At 41.2% G+C, this 18,108-nt stretch overlaps 1 protein-coding gene across 6 annotated transcripts; it reads left to right on the top strand.

The window, feature by feature from the left end:
- The first annotated feature begins 492 nt into the window (after positions 1 to 492).
- NBR1 (NBR1 autophagy cargo receptor) lies at positions 493 to 17,899 on the top strand. 6 transcript variants are annotated; one of them, XM_071728224.1, is made up of 22 exons: positions 493 to 680; positions 2,934 to 2,996; positions 4,290 to 4,308; positions 4,677 to 4,699; positions 5,554 to 5,766; positions 6,313 to 6,387; positions 7,471 to 7,688; positions 8,220 to 8,384; positions 8,858 to 9,064; positions 9,594 to 9,759; positions 10,187 to 10,471; positions 10,738 to 10,890; positions 11,315 to 11,390; positions 11,813 to 11,923; positions 12,363 to 12,551; positions 12,672 to 12,806; positions 13,361 to 13,712; positions 14,016 to 14,110; positions 14,655 to 14,733; positions 15,052 to 15,157; positions 15,526 to 15,707; positions 16,765 to 17,899. In XM_071728224.1, exons 1-21 carry the CDS (start codon positions 522 to 524, stop codon positions 15,700 to 15,702), a joined length of 3,066 nt encoding a protein of 1,021 aa, XP_071584325.1. In that variant the 5' UTR covers positions 493 to 521; the 3' UTR covers positions 15,703 to 15,707; positions 16,765 to 17,899. The 6 variants fall into 6 exon arrangements, with proteins under 6 accessions (XP_071584325.1, XP_071584324.1, XP_071584327.1 ...); XM_071728223.1 differs by having other exon boundaries at positions 16,039 to 17,899; XM_071728226.1 differs by having other exon boundaries at positions 15,529 to 15,707; positions 16,765 to 17,187.
- Positions 17,900 to 18,108: the final 209 nt, after the last annotated feature.

The following is an 18,108-nucleotide window of genomic DNA, read 5'->3' as shown; positions in this document are numbered from 1 at the left end:
CGGTGCCGAGGGAAAGGGAAGCGGCACCGGGAAGCGGCACCGGCACCGCCCGCGCTCCGGGGCCGCCCCGAGGAATCGCATTTACGCGCCCTTTCTCCCACCCGGAAGTAGCGCGGGGAAGCAGCCAATCCCGCACGCAGATCACATCACGTGGTCTAGGAACGGTTCTCTTATTCGCTCTTTTCTACCACCTGATGCTGCCTCCCCCGCCTAAGGAAGGGCAGAGCTGATTGGCTCTTCTCCTGCGACGTCACTCCAGCGCACGCGTTTCATTGGAGGGCGCGGGCTCTGGGGCGGAGTATCATGGGCGTGGCAGCGCGGTAACCCGGAAGTGCGTGTCAGCCGGCGGCGCGCTCGCTCCGCCCCCCTCCCGCGCGCTCCCGGCCGTGTTTGTTGTTGTGGTCGCACAGCGCCCGCCCTCGCCCCCGGCAGCCAATCAGCGACGGGGGAGCGATGAGTGACAGGCGGGTCCGCCAATGATATCGCGCGGAGCACACGGGGCTGTCCCCCTCCGTTCCGCCATGTTAGGGCCTTCGGGGCGGCTGCGGGGACCCTGCGCGGGTGCGGGGCAGCGCGGCATGGAGCCGCAGGTCACCCTCCGTGTCACCTGCCGGGGGGACACCCTCAGCTTCCTGGTGTCGGACTCGGTGCACACGACGTGGGCGGATGTGGAGGCCATGGTGAGCGCTGCCCCTCCCGCCCCGCGTCCTGAGGGGAGCTGAGGCGCTGGGGGTGTCGGAGCCTCCCTGAGGGCCCCGCGCTCCTCCCTGCGCTCCCTCAGCCCTGTCCTCCCTTTCCCTGCTTGTTACAAGGAGGGGTTTATTCCGCTGCCTGTTCTGGTTTGTCTTCTGGGGTTGGAAAGAACTTTGACTCGGGTTATGTGCTTGGAGTGAGGTGAAAAAAACCTGTTCGGTGCGGGCGCTTCTTTTACTGAGTGTGCAGGAGGCCTCAGCTCTGGGCTTTGCTCTTTTCCACAATTCTGGCTGCCAGGTTTTGGTGCTGTCTGTGCCTCAGAGTTCCCCTGCTTTGCCTCATTGATGTAGAGAAGGTAAAGTAGCACTCTGCAGCTGCTTAGAGAGCATTTCCCTGAAAAGTTCTCTTTGCTGTGTGGGAGACTGAGTCACTTTATTTTTTTATTTCTTGGCTTGGCTTTGGTAGTTCGGATGGAGCATTTTTTGGTAATGGGTCCTGTATGCACAGACAGGTGCTGGGCAATGCACAAACCCTGCCCTGCACAAAGTATAATGATTTTTTTTCTTTGATATTTATTTCCAGTGTTGTCTATTGAAAGTTGGTGTATTGGCTGAGGTTGAAATTAGGCAGTAAAGATTCCCTTGGCTTTAAACTGCAATGATGTTATTTAATAAAAAAAAATTAAAAGTAATTTTTATTATTTTAATATATTTAATTATGTAGCAAACGTCCTGGCTTTTTGTAGCTTCCTCTCAAAGTTGCATCCTAAGAGAGCTTCTCATTGATATGTTTTCTCTCAGTAGCTTTTTTTCTTTTTTCTAGCAGATCTCAAATGTATCTTTCAGGTCATTCTTGCACTGTGAATTACTCAAATTCAAAATCAGCCCTGCCTCACCCTCGCTTGTATTTCAGCCTTCTAGAAGAGGCACTAGGTCAGGTTTAAAATCCTTGGTGGCAGTAGGACCCTGCGGGAATCTCTGAACTCCTCCTAATCGTCCTTGGATGAGAGCTGAAAGCAGATTGCTGTGTGAGCTTGCTCTTGCCCTTAATCTCGAGTAGTCTGAGGGAGTGTTTGTTCAAGGTGTGGTGTTCCATTACAGCCACGCTGTTCCAACCACGGTCCTGCCACTGGGTGTCTCTGCACTAAGTGGGGTGAATGAGTCTTTCAGGGCAGTGTCAGCTCAGCTGTGCCTTTCCTGGGTTTCAATGTATTATTAATCGTGTCTGGGTTTTATTAGGAATAACCTGATCCCTGGTTCTAGCCTGAGTGTTTGGGAATCAGTCTGTGGCAATGTAAATACAGAGCACAGTTTCTTCTTTATTCTTCTTGATCTGGTTCTCTGGCTGCATTCTCAAAATTAATTTGGGGCATTTCACTGGGAAAACTTGTCTGTAGTACTCTGGTTATAGAATGGAGGGATTGTGCAGTTCTGGTGCTGCCCAAGTCCCAGCCATCTGCTGCCTTCTAGGGCTGTGTCCAGGCAGAATGGGTCTCAAAGCAGCTTTTCAGTTTAGAAAAATCTAAATTGTGATACAAAAACACACCTGGGCCTCAAAGGCTGTTGGGCAGCACAGAAATAAACCACCTTCATTTATGCTTTGTTTGCTCTGCCCTGCTAACACAAACTACAAAAGAGTTGCTCAGCTTTATTCCCTTAATTCTGATCTCTCTAATGTAATGATATATTCAGATACACAGTGCCTCAGCCAGGGAGTAGTAGAATAATGAGCTGCTTTGAACTTGTTAGTATTTTAATTAATCTTAGCTTCTCAGAACACAAATAGATTTGTGGAAAAAAAAGGCTACTTGGTTATTTGAGCTTTCTTTCTGGTGCTTTTTAATGGAAAAATTAACATTGGGTGCTTGGCTTCAGTCTTTGTATGTTGCAGTGTTTGATTTTGTTAATCCTGAGCTGCTCCTCTTAAAATGGAAAGGCTATTGTTATTTATTTTGGGATAAACATTAACCAGGGAAGGTGAAAAGTGACAGGAATGTGGTTTTTTGTTGTTTTTTTTTTTTTTTTTTCTTTATAGAAGGTTAGTAAAAGCTGAAGGCAAGGCAGTGAGGAGAGGTGTTCAGCTCCAGAAGAATGGGTTTTGTAAAGCAATGTTTATTTTGACTGAGAAACTGTGAAGGGGGGTGGAAGGGTTAAACCATTTCTCCCTGTTAATAATCATGATTAACTGAGAGCATCTGCAGTCCTCCCTTATTGTGGTTTTGTCCTCTTCATTCCTTCCAGGTGAAAGTTTCATTTGACCTGGACAACATTCAGATCAAATACATTGATGAGGATAATGATGAGGTAAATAACCCCCCACCCTCCCAACAGCTCTACCAAAAAGTCACTGGTGGGGACCTCTCTGCCTCTTGATAATTTACAGGAAGTCCTTCAAAAGTGTCTGTTGTGAGGTGGTGGTTTTGCCCCTTTGATCAGAAAACAGCTTTTATCTTGTGGTAAAATAAAATACTTATTTTAAAATATTTTTAGAATATTTTTATAAGCCTTTTTCCCATCTTGTATCAACAACCAGTGGTTCTTTGTGTGCAGATGTTTCTGTGGAGGGACTTTTTTTTCATGTTACTGGAATAAGGTGCTATTTGTGTCTGCAGCCCCAGTAAATCCCTTCTCTTCAATCTGTACTCTTTCCTCTGAAAAATGTAGGTCCCCTCATGTCAGTGCATTTCCTTTGGTGATCTGGTGTACTCAAATCCTCTGCTGGTTTTAAGCATGTGCTATAATCTCCAAGCAGATTACTGACTCAAAAAACAAATTGGTTACTTTTAGTTGTCCTTGTTGAGTAACTTCCTGCTTGGCATAACCTCGCCCTCTGATGTTATTTCTGTTTATCTGGAGTGTGTAGCTTGGGAACAGAAAATAACCTTTAGGATCTCTGTTCCACTACTTGATTTGTAGCTCTACTAAATGGCAGACATGGGCATTTTGAGTTGCTGGTTTGGTTTTCTCTAAGGGGAATGCTTCCAGAAACATTTCAGGGAAATGGCCTCCCCTTATTTTCCAGCTTATAGATATCCAAATATAGAGATGCAGCTGTTAAGGATCTTTTTCAGATGCTATTAGAATAAATGTTCAGAATTGTGCACTGCTGCAGTGATTAAATAGCTCCTTGTGTCAGTAAGTTCCATCTACAAAACCAATAAATAAAAAATAATAATGTATAATAATAATAAATAATATAAATAAAACCTGTAGAAGATGGTGGACTTGGTTTGTGTCTAAGTCATGGCAACAGGTCAGTGTTTGATGTTGCAGCTGGGGCCAAGCTCTGTGCTTTAGTGTAGCAAACCCAGTGGTACTGGTACCAGTTTGCCTCCAGCAGATGAGCCCACACCAGTTCTGGAGGGCAGGAGGTGCCAAATTCCTGTTTATCCTGTAAAGCTAAAAAAGAACAGGGTCTGCTCCAGAACACCACAACATTGATTAATGATTAAACATTGCAACAATAACAAAAATCTCCAGCAGTGGGGTTTTTTTTATACTCTGAATAAAAGTACATTTATTCTGAAAGCATTTTGTTTTTAAGAAAATCACAAAAATCTGTCAGTGTCTAATTATTACCATTGTTTCTCTTTGCAGGTCTCTGTGAATAGCAAAGGTGAGTTGCTGCTTTACTGAAGTGAAATCATTCAGGTGACCCTGACTTTTGCATGGTTTTGAAGAAGTAGTTGGGAATATTTGATTTTTTTTTTAAATTTTGTATATGGTTGGGCATCGAATTCTTCTCAAAGGGAGGTTTTGATCCATAGGAAAAACCTGGAAATTACTAAATTAATGCAATGTTAAGACTCTAGGCTGTGAAAAATGTTTGCTTGTTGCTGTTTATACAACTTCATTCTGTAGCAGGGTCTTAAAATAATTTACAGAATGTATAGGAGACACACCTAGGTGTAAAATACTGCATGCTAAACTTATATCTGTTGCTTGAGACAAGGAAAATTCACATCTCTTTTCTTTTTTCTGTAGAGGAATATGAAGAAGCTCTGAAGGTAAATGTTCTTTGACTTTTTTTTCAGTATATTAATCTTCAATTAAAATTGGTGTAGCTGAGGAAAAAAAAAACCAACACAAAACCAGCACTGCTTAGCCCATGGAAAGCAGAACACATTTATTTTCTAGCTTTGGACTCGAGTTTGAATGCTTTGCTACAATTTCCTTCCAGCCAGGTTAATCTTTATTTGTATAAATCAGTGAAATATGCAGTTGTTGGTCAGGACCTTGAGCCACAGATTCCTTGGTTGAAAGGCTGGTTTTTTTTCAGACACTTAAACAGTAATCCCACATTTGGAGATAAGAGAAACCCCTCAGTGCCCAGTAAAAATCTTTTCATGTTGACTCTAATGTTGTACTCTCTGCCATTAAAACTTTAATTGGTGTTAACAGCTAATTACTTTATAAGCAGTTACTCTTATTTAGACAATGTTAGAAATACATTCCTGTAAATTTCAGTTGTATAATACTAAAGCTTTCAGAATTTTTTGTTCATGGTCTGAATTTCAAATCTGATAATTTGAAAATAATAATAACTTAAGATTACTTAAGTTCCTGGACAGAATCTCTGTTGCTTACTGCCTCCTATGAACAGCTTTATTGCAGATGGGAACATTCCTGCAGAATATGTGCAAAATTAACCTTCCAATAAGCTTTTTCTTAAATATATTGGTAACAGATATTTAAGAAAGGCAGAGTAAACTGTCAGCTGCCTGCACCTTGGCATTTCACTGATTTTTTTTTCCCTTTTTGTGTCTTAGTTTTCCCCAGTGTCTCAGTGTAGTGCTCTGTTGTTGCACAATTTTGGTTGTGAGTGGAGTAAATCTGGTGTATGCATGTACTGTTTATTTAGATTGCAGTTAAACAAGGAAATCAGCTTCAGATGAATGTGTATGAAGAAAACTCTGCTCTGAAAGAAACTTCATCCCTTCCTTCTGTGCAACCTCATGAAAAAAATATGACAGAAAAGTTGGCACTTAAAGACGAGAAGAAACTTTTCTCACCTTATTCCGTTCTAGCTGAAGGGTCAGAAGACTTAAAAAGTGACAAGGAGCAGGAAATTCAGGTAGGATGCAGAGCTGGATTATATATTAATGACAACAAAGAATTAATAAATGTTATTTATATACTGATTGTTATGTCTACCCATACATAAAAGATGAGGTAAGAAGTTACTCTTCATTTTCAGCTATCGGCACCTGCTGAAGCTTGCAAAATTCTTTGAATGTCTTAAAGGATGTTTTGATACTGTATTTAAAAATACAGATTCTTTCATACTGATCATTCATAAGTATTTTGATAAATGAAGCAATTGGTGTCCTGAAGCCCTGATTGGCACCTGCTGACTTCTTGTTGAGCTGATTCCCTTGGCTTTGTCTAATTACACTCAAATGCTAATAAGACAAAATTTTCAGGAAAAGTGTCTGTGGCTTCCTTGTGTTGTTTTTCCACTGCTTTCTGAAGAATTTGGATTTTTTATTTTTTAAGACAATAGAGAGCTATTGGAAAGTGGTTAAGTTGTTGTATTGAGGCTTTTTTGCTGCTCAGCATACTCAAGGTTTGTGACATAATTTTGTGACATGAGCTTGTTTTGTTTTGGTTTTTTCCCCAGCAAAACTTAAATCACACTAGAACAGGAAGAACAAATGAAAATCCTCCAGAATGGTTTACTAGCTACTTGGAAACAGTAAGTTTGTTTTCTTCTAAATTTTAGTTTTCTTAAAGGAACACATAGGAGGTGTGGGTGAAAAGGTAAGTGTGATGCCTGGCTGATCTGATCCCACTGGGTCTCAGCATTTGTGACCAGGATCTGCAAAGGCATTTAGGCATCCAACTGTGTTAATTTTAAGGAGAAATGGAAGTAGGTGTCTGTCTGACTGTAAAGTGTAGGTGTTAGCTTAAAAAAATTGATACATGCTCCTTCTTGTCAGAAGTGAATTATTTGTTTTATGGACTTGTTTGATCTGAGTGAGTTTTTAAGTAGCTCCTGTGCATGAATCCTCATGGCAGGAGGCAGAGCATGGAACATGATGTTGCTGCTGGAGGCTCTGTCCACTTTCAGAAGGATGATATTTAGACCTTCCTGAGATTTGAAGCATAGCACTTGATGATCTTGCTCTTCATGATTGGTCAGTTCAAGAAAATACTTGAAGGATGCCAATGAGTATAACCTATAGATTAATTAATGTGGGTGTTAACTTGTTTGGAGCAGCTAATAAACTGACAAGTAGTTAGATATGAATGCTAAGAATTAATTAGCAAGTGACTTCTCAAAACTAAAAAGTAGTGGCACAGTAGTATAAGCATTTATCTGTAAGCTTTTTTTTTTGGTTGTCTCCTACCATCTCCCTTCCTTTGCTGCCTCTTTATGCAAACTGAAGAGCTAAATGGTTGTATGCAAGATATCCCTGGGGGACAAAATCAGGACTTTATGATGTTGAGACTTGAGGGATTTGTTGGGAGTTGTGTTAAATGTCTCAAAGACTTCACTTTGTGCCAGGTTATGGAAGAACCTTGATATTGTAAATACAAATATATTATTTTAACTTTGTGTTGTTAAAACCTATGGGCTGGAATTTTCTAAAACACAATTCTTCCTTGAGGAGTATGATACTTGTTTAATTTCATCTGGAATGTACTGGAGGGGAAGGGAAGTGGATTCCAAGCTGCTTTATGACTTGTGCTTTGGGAGGCTTTGGGACAATTTAATTCAGCTTTCAGAGCTTCCTAGGTGGGTCTCACCCAGGACTTCTTTATTTTTTTTTTCCAGTTCAGGGAACAAGTAGTTAAGGAAACTGTTGAGAAGCTGGAACAGAAGCTGTATGAGAAGCTTGTTCATCACAATCTGCCTCCAGATTTTTCTGACAGCTCTGTTACAGCTGCACCTTCAACTTCAGAGGCTCAACCAGGAAATGACAAGCAGTGTGATTGGCTGATCTCCTGCTGCAGCTGCCAGGCCCAGATCGTTGGGGTTCGCTACCAGTGCAGGTAGAATATCCTGAGGGATTTTTACTCATCCTGAGGGATTTTTACTCATCCTGAGGGATTTTTACTCATCCTGAGGGATTTTTACTCATCCTGAGGGATTTTTACTCATCCTGAGAGATTTTTACTCATCCTCTTCCTGCAGAAACAATCTGCTTTGCATCCCTGAATATTTCAGTTAATGTAACACTTTTATTTTCATGTGTGATGCTTTATTGGCATTGAATTTCAGTATTGAATTCCCTCTTTATCCTCTATAGCAGCAATTGTTGGTCACTTATGCTGAAAGAAGCATCATTAATAAAAAATGTGTATTCAAGAGGGAAGTGAGAGCTGTGTTGCAGTTTTGCCAACAAGAGAGAGATTCCAGGTGACTCCAAATATTGATGCACAAGCAAGAGAACCACCTTTTGTTTCTCTCTTTACAAGGGTAGCATGACAGAGCTGTTTGTCTGCAGAAATCTCTGCAGGATTAATTATCTTTCAGTGCATTAATTCTTTGCCTTTTGGTAACTTTCCTTTTCTCCTTTGCAGCCTTTGTCCAGCCTACAATATTTGTGAGCAGTGTGAAGCAGGGACATATGCTCATGATCCTAATCATGTCCTGCTAAAGCTGAGGAGACCTGTGCTGTGTGTTCCTGAGAACTGCAGCCTGGCAGAGCTTTCCCCTCGCCTGCCTGCTACACTGGAGCAAGTGAGGTGAGTGCTGGGACCTGCCAGTACCTGAGAAGATGATCCTGATAGGGAGTGCAAACACCTGCATTAGGGTTGGTGTTCAAATATTGGTTTAGATTTAGAGACGACAAGAAATGGAAAACAAACTTTTATTGCAACTGTCTGAAAATAGCTGTATACTCCTAAATGGCTTAAGTCACAAATCTTGCAGCTTTTTAATAACAAAGTGGAAAGACAGAATTTTATCATAGGTGGGTGGCAAACTTTGAGAGCTTGCTTTTCCATTGAGCATCTTCTAATCTGCCCTTAAGTTTGCTTTTTAGCTGAGGCCACTCAAAATATCTTCAGAAGCAGCTACAAAGTTTTCATTTTGAAGTCATTCAGTCTGCAAGCACCAGACATTGCCTGGAGTGTTCCCTCTTGAGACTAAAGACTGTTGGCTAAAGCTAAATTCTGATAATTTTCCTGTGTTTAACAAAGTGGCTTTCTCTCTGCAGGCTCCAGAAACAGATGGACAAAAGATTTCTGAAGGCAGAAAAGCAAAGATTACGAGCAGAGAAGAAGCAGAGGAAGGCAGAGGTCCGAGAGCTCAAAAAGCAGCTGAAATTGCACAGGAAAATACATCTGTGGAACTCTGTCCATGTGTTGGAAACCAGTGGGCCAGCTACTCAGAAATCTGATAGTCTGCAACCTGGTACCTTCCTGTAAGAGACATTTTTAGCTGAGCATTTTTTAGTTGTGTGCTGTTGATGGTGACAGAGAGGGGAAAGTAACAGGAGAAAGGTGAAGAAATTGCTGAGTTAGTGTTGGACCCTGTGAGAATTTTGTCTAAAGAGGATTTGCAAGGTGGAGTGTTTCAGCTGGTTTTACTTGGGAAGAGAGCAGCAGAAGAAAAAAAGCAAGTGATTATTACCTGAAATCTACAGATTTACATAGGCACAGGAGGAAGGGGAGTGCCTGGTGTTACATATTACATGTGCATGCAGATAAAACATAAAACTGACTGCCAGTGTTTACACCACTTTGTATCTTTCTGCTCTGTTATGCTGGGTCTCTACATAAGGTCAAGTACATTTCATGTGCTTATGTTCAGTGCTTTTTTTTCATTTCTTTGTTTGTTTCTTTGAGGCTCACTAGACAGCCATTTTTAGCCAGTGATACAGCAGCTGACTGACTTCCTCAGTTTTGAAGGCTTTTCAGTGTATTTTTTTTTTTTTGTTTCCATCCCCTCAGCCCCAGGAGTCCCAGTCAACCCTTCCAGACAATTGTCCCAATGCTAAGTGCAGTATTTGTGGATGAGAATTTGCCAGATGGGACCCACTTGCAACCAGGAACAAAATTTATCAAACACTGGCGGATGAAGAATACTGGAAATGTGGAATGGGGCTCAGACACAAAGGTTTCCTTCCTTTGCTGTTACTTTTACACACCCAAGTAGTTCTGACTGAACCTGTTTTCTCTCTGTTTGGATTTCCATTGCCCTGCTAGTTCACAAACTGGGAATTCTGGGACAATAAACTGTCTTAAGTATTCTTTACAACTGCATACTCTGGGAGGAGGGCAATCAAGATTAATATTGCTGTACATATCTTCCTGTGCTTTTATAATATGATGGTTCAACCCTGCTGGCAACTCATATGGTTCTTTTCTGGCTTTACAAAGCATTCTGTGAGTGATTGTGTTAATGTTGGGAGCTGGGGGCATCTTCTTCCTTTGTCTTGGTAGTGACTGATGTGAGAATGTTTATCAGCAGCCTCTGCTCTCCGTGCCTTTCAGCAGAGCAGCTTGTGAAATTTGCTTTTTGCTTTTTCTGTTGTGTATTTCAGCTGAAACTTATGTGGGGAAATCTGACCTTGGCATCTTCTGAAAAAAAAGATGTGTTGGTGCCATCCCTCCCATCAGGCCAAGTGGGAACTGTTTCAGTGGAGTTTGTAGCCCCCAACATAGAAGGAACATACACCTCTCACTGGAGACTCTCACACAAAGGGGAACAGTTTGGGCCCAGGATCTGGTGCAGTATTGTTGTAGATCCCTCCCCAGCTACTGACTGTGTAGAAAACTGGAAGGATTCTGACTCCTCTCAGAAAGATGCAGCTTCCAGCACCAAGCAGGCAAGTAACTCAGACAGTGTTTGGGCATGGCAGCAATTATCAGCCTCTTGCAGCTATTTGTCTGATTCTTTGGTTGAACTGAAACACTGCAGGGTTTCTCTTTGTTAGATCTTGTCCTTTTGGCTCTAAAATGACTTGAATTATGTATCTTTTCAAATTACTTTTTCTTATACACAATATTCAGACTTGACATTTTATGTAATTATTTGTGGCTGCCTGCTTAAGGGGTTTCTGGAACATAATTTGTGGTTTTTTTTCTTTTGCAGGATGCTTCCTTAAAGACTGAAGCAAGTGCTCAACTAATGGGTGAAATCATTGAGCAGACTGAAATACCTCTGCCAGCTGTTCCTTTAAAGATCAAAAATCTGCCAAGTGAGAGAGAATTTTATATCCCATCTGTTGATCTCCTCACTGCACAGGTGAAGTTCTAAAACTCAGCTAGAAAGAAAACAAATCATCTTGGGTTTGGTATCTTTACAGCCATAATAAAATAATAATAAAAAGCTGCTGAGCTCTAAAATAGCCACTTGATTATCAGGAAGAGTATATTGCATTTTATGTCACTTTGTGGAAAATATGTGCAGGACAGCCTAAGAATCACAGACTTGGGTGTTTCTGTGGCCCTGACAAGGAAGTATTTATCTTTTGCTGCCCTAATTTGGGTGCCATGTGCTATGACACAGATCTGTGCTATGGGAAACCTGGCCTGTGTCTGAGATCCTCTTGAATAACTAAAAGTGGAGTAATCTGACTTGTAAGGAAATGGGATCTGATTCTGGGAAGTACAGTGGAAGGTTCCATTTTGAGGCTTGCTGATAAGATCTGTGTGGTGTTTCTCTGTAGGATTTGCTGTCCTTTGAGCTGTTAGACATTAATATTGTGCAGGAATTGGAGCGAGTGCCACACAATACTCCTGTGGGTAAGGTTCTCATGTTTTATCTGCTGTCTCTAGCATTCTTAGTTAACTGTTTACCCAATGAAAAGTTGAAGGCTTATTTGCTCTTGTTTTCCCAGTTCTTGTGTCTAAATTTTAATTCCTGTTGCAGTCATAGATGAGATATTTGATAGTGCTTTGTATCCTTTCTATTTTCCTTGGGTTTTTTCAGCTTCACTTCCCAAGACCATAAGATTCCAGACAGCTGATTTCTTTCCTCAGTCAGTGCCTGTGTAGTGCAAAGCCAGTTTTTTATTTCACTGTAGTATCTTGTAAGAAAAGTATTTTTCAGTCTTTGGAGAATATCCCTTAAAAAAAGGATAACTTCTTAGAAAGTTGTCTCCTGGAGGAAGGAAAATGCCAGTTACCTTTACTGGCAATTATCTTTGCCACCTTTTGTTTTTCAGATATGACTCCATGCATGTCCCCTTTGCCATATGATAATCCCTTGCTGGAGAAACCTGGCTTAGGTCAGATAGAGGAGGAGAATGAGGGAAGTGGATTTAAACCAGTGCCTGGTAAGCAGTAATTGTGGGGAGGCTGGGGGGGAGAGGAGGAGGAGGAGGAGGATACAGTAACTTGTGAGGGCAGCAGGCTTGATGTCTGAAAAGAACTCTTCAGCTGTGGGGAAAAAAACCCACAGTTGTTTGGCTCCTAAATCTGACACTAATTCCTGATTGCAGAGGTTGGGGCATGGTAAATGTAGAATTCAGAACTGTTAAAGCTGCTTTTGATTTGTCTGACTGCTAGAACTGTGAGACCCAAACACTCCATGTATGGCCCCAGTATTTCCCAACTGTTTCCACATTCAGCTTGAACTGAATTCCAACATCCTTCAATTTTTAAAAAGAATTAACAGGCAGAATCAACACTAGCCTTGGTTTGCTTCAATAGCTCTTCATAGCCTTATATCTCCTTGTGGTGGTGTTAAAATAATCTGGTTTTTTCCTTTCCAAGGCATGTCAGAATCCTGCTTTCCTGCAGATACTTGCATGATGAAAGTGAAAGCTGAACATCCACTGAACCAGGAGGAAGGTGAAGAAGATATGAGTGGGACTCAGTTTGTCTGTGAAACTGTAATTCGTTCTCTCACCCTGGATGCTGCACCTGACCATAAACCCCCCCAAAAAAAGAAAATCCTCCAGAGTAAGTCCTGTCTTTAGCTGACTTCAATGTCTGCAAAAAAAAGCAAGCCATGGCCTACAAATTGCTCTGCATTGCAATACCTTTTTTTGATACATTTTTTTTTCCTGATTGTTTTATTAGACTCTTCACAAACATTGCAAGACACCCCCAGCTGCAATATGATAAATGAAGAATCTCCTAGGATAAAAACTAATTCCACTCCCAAAAATGAAGCAAAGATGCAACTGTCAGAAGCAGTGACAGAAAATCACTGTGGTAAGTAAAAAGTAGGTTTGAATGAAAGATAGATCTGTAATAAGGGCTACAAAAAAATCAAATCTAAGAAGATCTGACTCTGTTCCAGAAAATTGATCCTCACTGGATCAGAAGAATCATTGCATCAGAAAATGGATACTAGTACTCTGAACAAGCAGCTAGTTTAACATCTGCTTAAAAAAAAAAAAAGTGAAATTGAGACAAAAAGGTTCCAATGGGGTGTTCAGGTACATTTCTGGTGTTTCCTTGTTCAGCACATGCAGCTTGAAGTCAGAGCTTTCAATATTCTGAGGCCTGGAATTTAGGAGCTGAAGCATCCTGTTTAATTCTCAGTGGAGCTCTTAGTGCTGTTTGTATTATAAACAGGAATATTAGCAGCTGATGTGCATGGGCTTAACAGATCTGTTACTCTTTCTCACCACCTTCCCCCAAGAGACAAAGAAAACCATATCAGCAGAAAGGTTGTTTCTGAATTTGTATCTTGGACAATGTCTTTGCTGTCCATGCAAAATGGACACTTCCTTAACACTTTTTTTTTTTTTTTTTCCTGTTAGGTCACCTTCCAGTCTCTGAGAGAACAAACTCCTGTAGTGATACCAGCAATTTGGATGAAGAGGATGATAAAGATGATATTCAAAGCCAAGGCTCTTCTGCTTCATCAGAAGATTACATCATCATTCTCCCTGAGTGCTTTGACACCAGTCGTCCCTTAGGGGAGTCCATGTATAGCTCAGCTCTGTCTCAGCCCAGTTTGGAAAAGACAGAACCTGAAACAGGAGCAGAGACTCCAGAAGGGGGAAATCAGCCACAGAGCCACAGTGTCAGTGACATTTTCACAACCTCACAAACACTGTCTGTGGCACCATTAACCCCAGAGATTGTGGACATCCTGCCACAGACACAGAGGTAGGGGTGCTGCTTGGAGCAGAATGAAGTGTTTGGTAGTGTTGCTGTGGAGACTGCAGGGGGGTGTTCAGTGGCCAAACAAACTGTAGCATTGAGAGTTTTGTCACATAATGGAGTGAAAGTCCTAAATCCTTCAGCTTTCTGTAAAGCTCATCTGGTACTTGCTGACCTGGTGAGTATGAGAGGAGGAAGAAGGGAGCATGTTGAAGCTTTTTCTTTAATCTGTTGACATTGATTTAATTACATGTCTACATGTAGAATTAAAGTAGTAAAAGCTTTCTTTTTCTCTCCTTACCTTCTCAGGAATCTTGCATCTCTTCAGAATCCTATCTTCCAAGAACCAAACATGCCAGCTGCAGAGAACAGCTCCTGCACTCCTCATAACCAAATAAGAGAAGGTACTGGCAGTGCTTAATGAAAAGAGCACCCACAGTTGTTATTCCTTTTGCCCAGGATTGAATTTGATGTCTTGTTATCCCTGAGGAGAGCAGAAATGTACCAAGTAGTGGTGGCTGTTTCTCTAGATGTTGAAATTTTACCATGTGGAAGATTTGAATAAAGAAATAACTGGCTTTGTGGATCACCTAAGAGCTTCTACTCATTAGAATTAGTAAGAGAGCCCTAAGAAGTATTTGTTGACATCTGGAAAAATACCTCTCTCTGGAATTAATGAGCTGTGTGTTTGAGCTGCTGTTACAGTCACTGGGAGCTCAGCCAGTTCATGTCATGTAAAACACCTACTGACTCATCAGCCAGTTCTGAAATTCTTTTCTTTTGACTGCAGTGAGAATCCTGTAATTTCTACTTTGTATCTGGACAACTACACTTGAAAATATTAAATTTGGACCAAATCTCACTGCTTTCCATTTATGTCCATGTTGCATCTCTTCAGCTTCTCATGAACTAGAAGTGTTGATATTATAGTACCCCTTCCTTTTACAGAACCCAGTGGAGAAGACAGCCATGGACCAGGATCTTCTGGATTTCAGACAAGCAAACAGAAGTGCTCAGAATACCCAAGGTACTGAAGCTGAGGCTTTAACTTCACAGTTTTCATTTAATTAGGATTTGGGAGAAAGATTTCCTTTCTTAAAATAGACATACTCTGAATTATTTCAAGTTTTTTCTTCATATGATCTCAATTCTTACTTAGACATGAAGGATGCAGAATTGACAGGCATAGTGTGTGAAGAGCTCAAGCTGAATCCTTCAAAAACTCTGTGGGGTTTTTTTCTGGAAATTCTCAGGTTTCTTAAGATAGGGATTTTGTAAGTTAGCCACAAAGTTTTTGAAACACCTGACTTTACAGATGCTAAAGTAATGCCTGACTTCTCTGCAGATACCCTCAAGGAAGCAGCATTGCAGGAGAACTTGTTAAAGGAGCTTTGTCAGTTGCTGCTTCTGCCTACAAAGCATTATTTTCTGGACCACCCATCATAGAACAGGTAAATGGCTTTTCTGTTTGCTGCAGGAGTTTCATGAAATGCCAACCTTGGTGTCATAGATCTGTTTGATAAATTTGTCAGTGTTCTGTGCAGAACTTTGTGCAACAGTAAAATGTTAAGCTTGATAGCATCCATTTGGAGTTGTCTGCCCTACAATCACATAGAAAAATCCATCCCATGGGGAGAGGAGCCTCTCTCATGTAGGAGTTATAATTCTTAAGTAAACAGGGAAAGTGAATATAAAAAGGGTAACTGTGGACAAAAAGGCCTCTGTGTTATATTCCAGTGTAATGGAGGAGCACTGTGCCAGATGGCCAAAATACTTTGTTCTTTTCTAGCTCCTCTTCCTGTCTTCTGTTTGTTTTCAGCAGCCTGTAGCCACTGAAGAGCATTCTGCCTCTCTTCTCTCCAGTCTGTGTGAGATGGGGTTCTGTGACAGGCAGCTAAACTTGCAGCTGCTGAGGAAACACAACAACAACATGGTTCAAGTGGTAACTGAACTGCTTCAGATCAGTAACAGTGACTGGTACAGCAGGAAATGCTGAACCTTGTTAGTGGGGGAGTAAATTCTTATTAAACACTGCAACAGTAGCAGGCTGATGCTTGGCTGCTTCCTGGTTGAAGATGTGACTAAAACTTTGGCTTTTCTTTGAGGTTTTTCTCATGGAAAGGTCAAACAGTGCTTGTCACATCCTCTGTTGAATTGGAGACTAGAATGTTAACTGTTATTGGACCTCATAGTTAAATTAGTGGTCTCCAAGTCTCTAATTTCATACTGAATCCTTTTATCAGGGAATCCTGTAGAATTACTTTAAACTTTCACCCAGATGAGAACTTTCCTTTTTATTGTGTGTTAGATTTCTTTTTTTTTTTTTTTGTAGGCAGCTGGAAACTTGTTTTGTTGACTTATAACAAGCTTTGGAATAGGAACCCATGTAAAATGCTGCTGTAAAATGTAGTCTTGCCTAAAATACTAGAGATACCCACAATTAACAATCTGATTCAGTAATTGGTTTGTCCAATGTGTGGTAGTAATGTAGCAGACTGAAACCTTACTAATGATTCTTAGAAGAAAAAAAAGTTGCTCACATGAAAGCCATCTTGAACCAGCAAAGGACTTTGGGAAGTGTGGCCACTGTTTAAACTGAGGAGGACCAGGAAAGTCAGAGTTTCTTTAACAGAATGAAGCAGGAGAATGAACCAGCAGCAACTGAACCATCTCTAGTAGTGGTAGAGCAAAACATCTCTATCAAGAAAACACAGCTTAAAATTGCATAAAATAATTAATTTGTTAAAGATTGAAAGCAAAGGAAAGGCCTTGCTAAGAATCTTTCCTGGCTCTTTGTAAAAACTGTTTAAAAATCTAACCACTCTTTTTCAGTATTTTCTGTTTTCAAACCTCCTCTGTTAATACCACATAGAAGTGAAAAATGTGTAGAAACTCAGACCTGAGTTGGACTACAGATTCTGATAATGTTTAGGAATGGGAAGAGTGCTTGAAACAGGGGTTGTGTGACTTACTTTATACTTTGGAAAATGCATCAACTTGAACAGTTTTCAGTGCAGAGTCTCCTGTGATGGTTCTGCCTGCTCCCATCTTTCCACAGACTCAGCTGTAGGGTTCATTTTTCTCACAAGATCTGGCTCTAGATGCCCATCTTTAATTTGGAAAGATAAAAATTCTTCTGAATGTGCTGAGAGATTTGATTCTGAAGAATGATGGGAAATGAGCAACCTGCAGTGCTGTGTCCAGACATAACCTTCCTGAGTCCAGTCCTCTGAAGGTGGCAGCAGTGTTGGCTGTGGTGTGGTTGGATTTTTTTTTTTTCCACAAACTTTTTTTCCTTGCTGCAGTCAGAACATTGATTTGGAAATATTTTGTACCTGCTGCTTCAAACTAATTTTGCCACAGTGTAGTTGAAGCAGTCTCAGTATTGTGACTGACCAGGTGATCAGTAGGGGTAATTTTTTTAAAAGACAATACTCTTAGAGATAAGATACCATTAAAATAATTGAAGAAAAAAAAAAAATGTATCATACCATTTTTGTTTTAAACCTATTTTTATAGATTGAGGAAGATATACTCTGAAATGTTTATTTTGAAATACAGTAGAACTATTTTGCAGTGTCTCCCATCTCTCTCTACACCCATACAACTGTCTGCTGTGGACCAGGTAAAGATCTTTCTGTAACTTGAAACAACTCTTTGTGGTTTTTTTCCCCCACCTGAACTTCTGCTTACTGTTCTTGAGTACCTTTTGGCTCGTGCTGACTCTAGAATGAGGAAGAGGAAAGGATGTGGATGAAGTGCCATAGCAGGTGAAATTTCTGAGCACAGTGTGGTTGTCTGCTTTGATCTGGAACACCTGGCAGGACACAGCAGGTTCCTTCTCTGTGTACCTTCATACTTAGAATGTTCATGTGTTCTGTAAATTAAAAAAAAAAACAAAAACAACAAACTAAAATGTTGGAGGAACACTTCATTGCAGATTGAGGTGTGAAGTGTGAAATGCTGTTTTCTTTAGGCTACTTTCTACTAGAGTTTAGATAATGGATGCTCAGGCTTCAGTTACATTTCTGTTGGCTTTGTATATTTTGTTAATGGTTGCACGGTGTAATTTATAAAATATTCTATAGTGCAGATACGAGCTCTGTATCTTATTTAGGGTGAGCACTTTACCGTCAGCTGTGATGGGGGGAGGACCCGTCCCTCCCTCCCTACAATAAAGTTCTTTATCCCTCTGTTTGTCTCTCGGGCTCTTCCCAAGGTGGGGAGGGGGCAGAGGCGGCAGCTCCGGCTCCGCCCTCTGCGCGTTTTGGTTTCGGTTTCGGTTCCAGCTGCCGGGGAGGAGGGGGGGGGGTCCCGGTGAACTGAGGGGGGAGCAGAGGTTAATCCCATGGCCTCTTGTCTGACTGTTCCTGATCCAGCCCTGGATGCCCTTGGCCTCCTT

This window comes from Heliangelus exortis, chromosome 29 (genome assembly GCF_036169615.1).
Source record: "Heliangelus exortis chromosome 29, bHelExo1.hap1, whole genome shotgun sequence".
Classification (NCBI taxonomy): Eukaryota; Metazoa; Chordata; class Aves; order Apodiformes; family Trochilidae; genus Heliangelus; species Heliangelus exortis.
This window is presented reverse-complemented; position numbering and strand designations above follow the sequence as displayed.

Bases quoted from the DNA above. Each gene is read 5' to 3' on its own strand.
- NBR1 (XM_071728224.1), top strand. From the start codon at position 522: ATGTTAGGGCCTTCGGGGCGGCTGCGGGGACCCTGCGCGGGTGCGGGG. The intron at 9,065-9,593 runs GTAAGAGACATT...CCATCCCCTCAG, and splicing joins CTGCAACCTGGTACCTTCCT to CCCCAGGAGTCCCAGTCAAC. The intron at 14,734-15,051 runs GTACTGAAGCTG...ACTTCTCTGCAG, and splicing joins AAGTGCTCAGAATACCCAAG to ATACCCTCAAGGAAGCAGCA.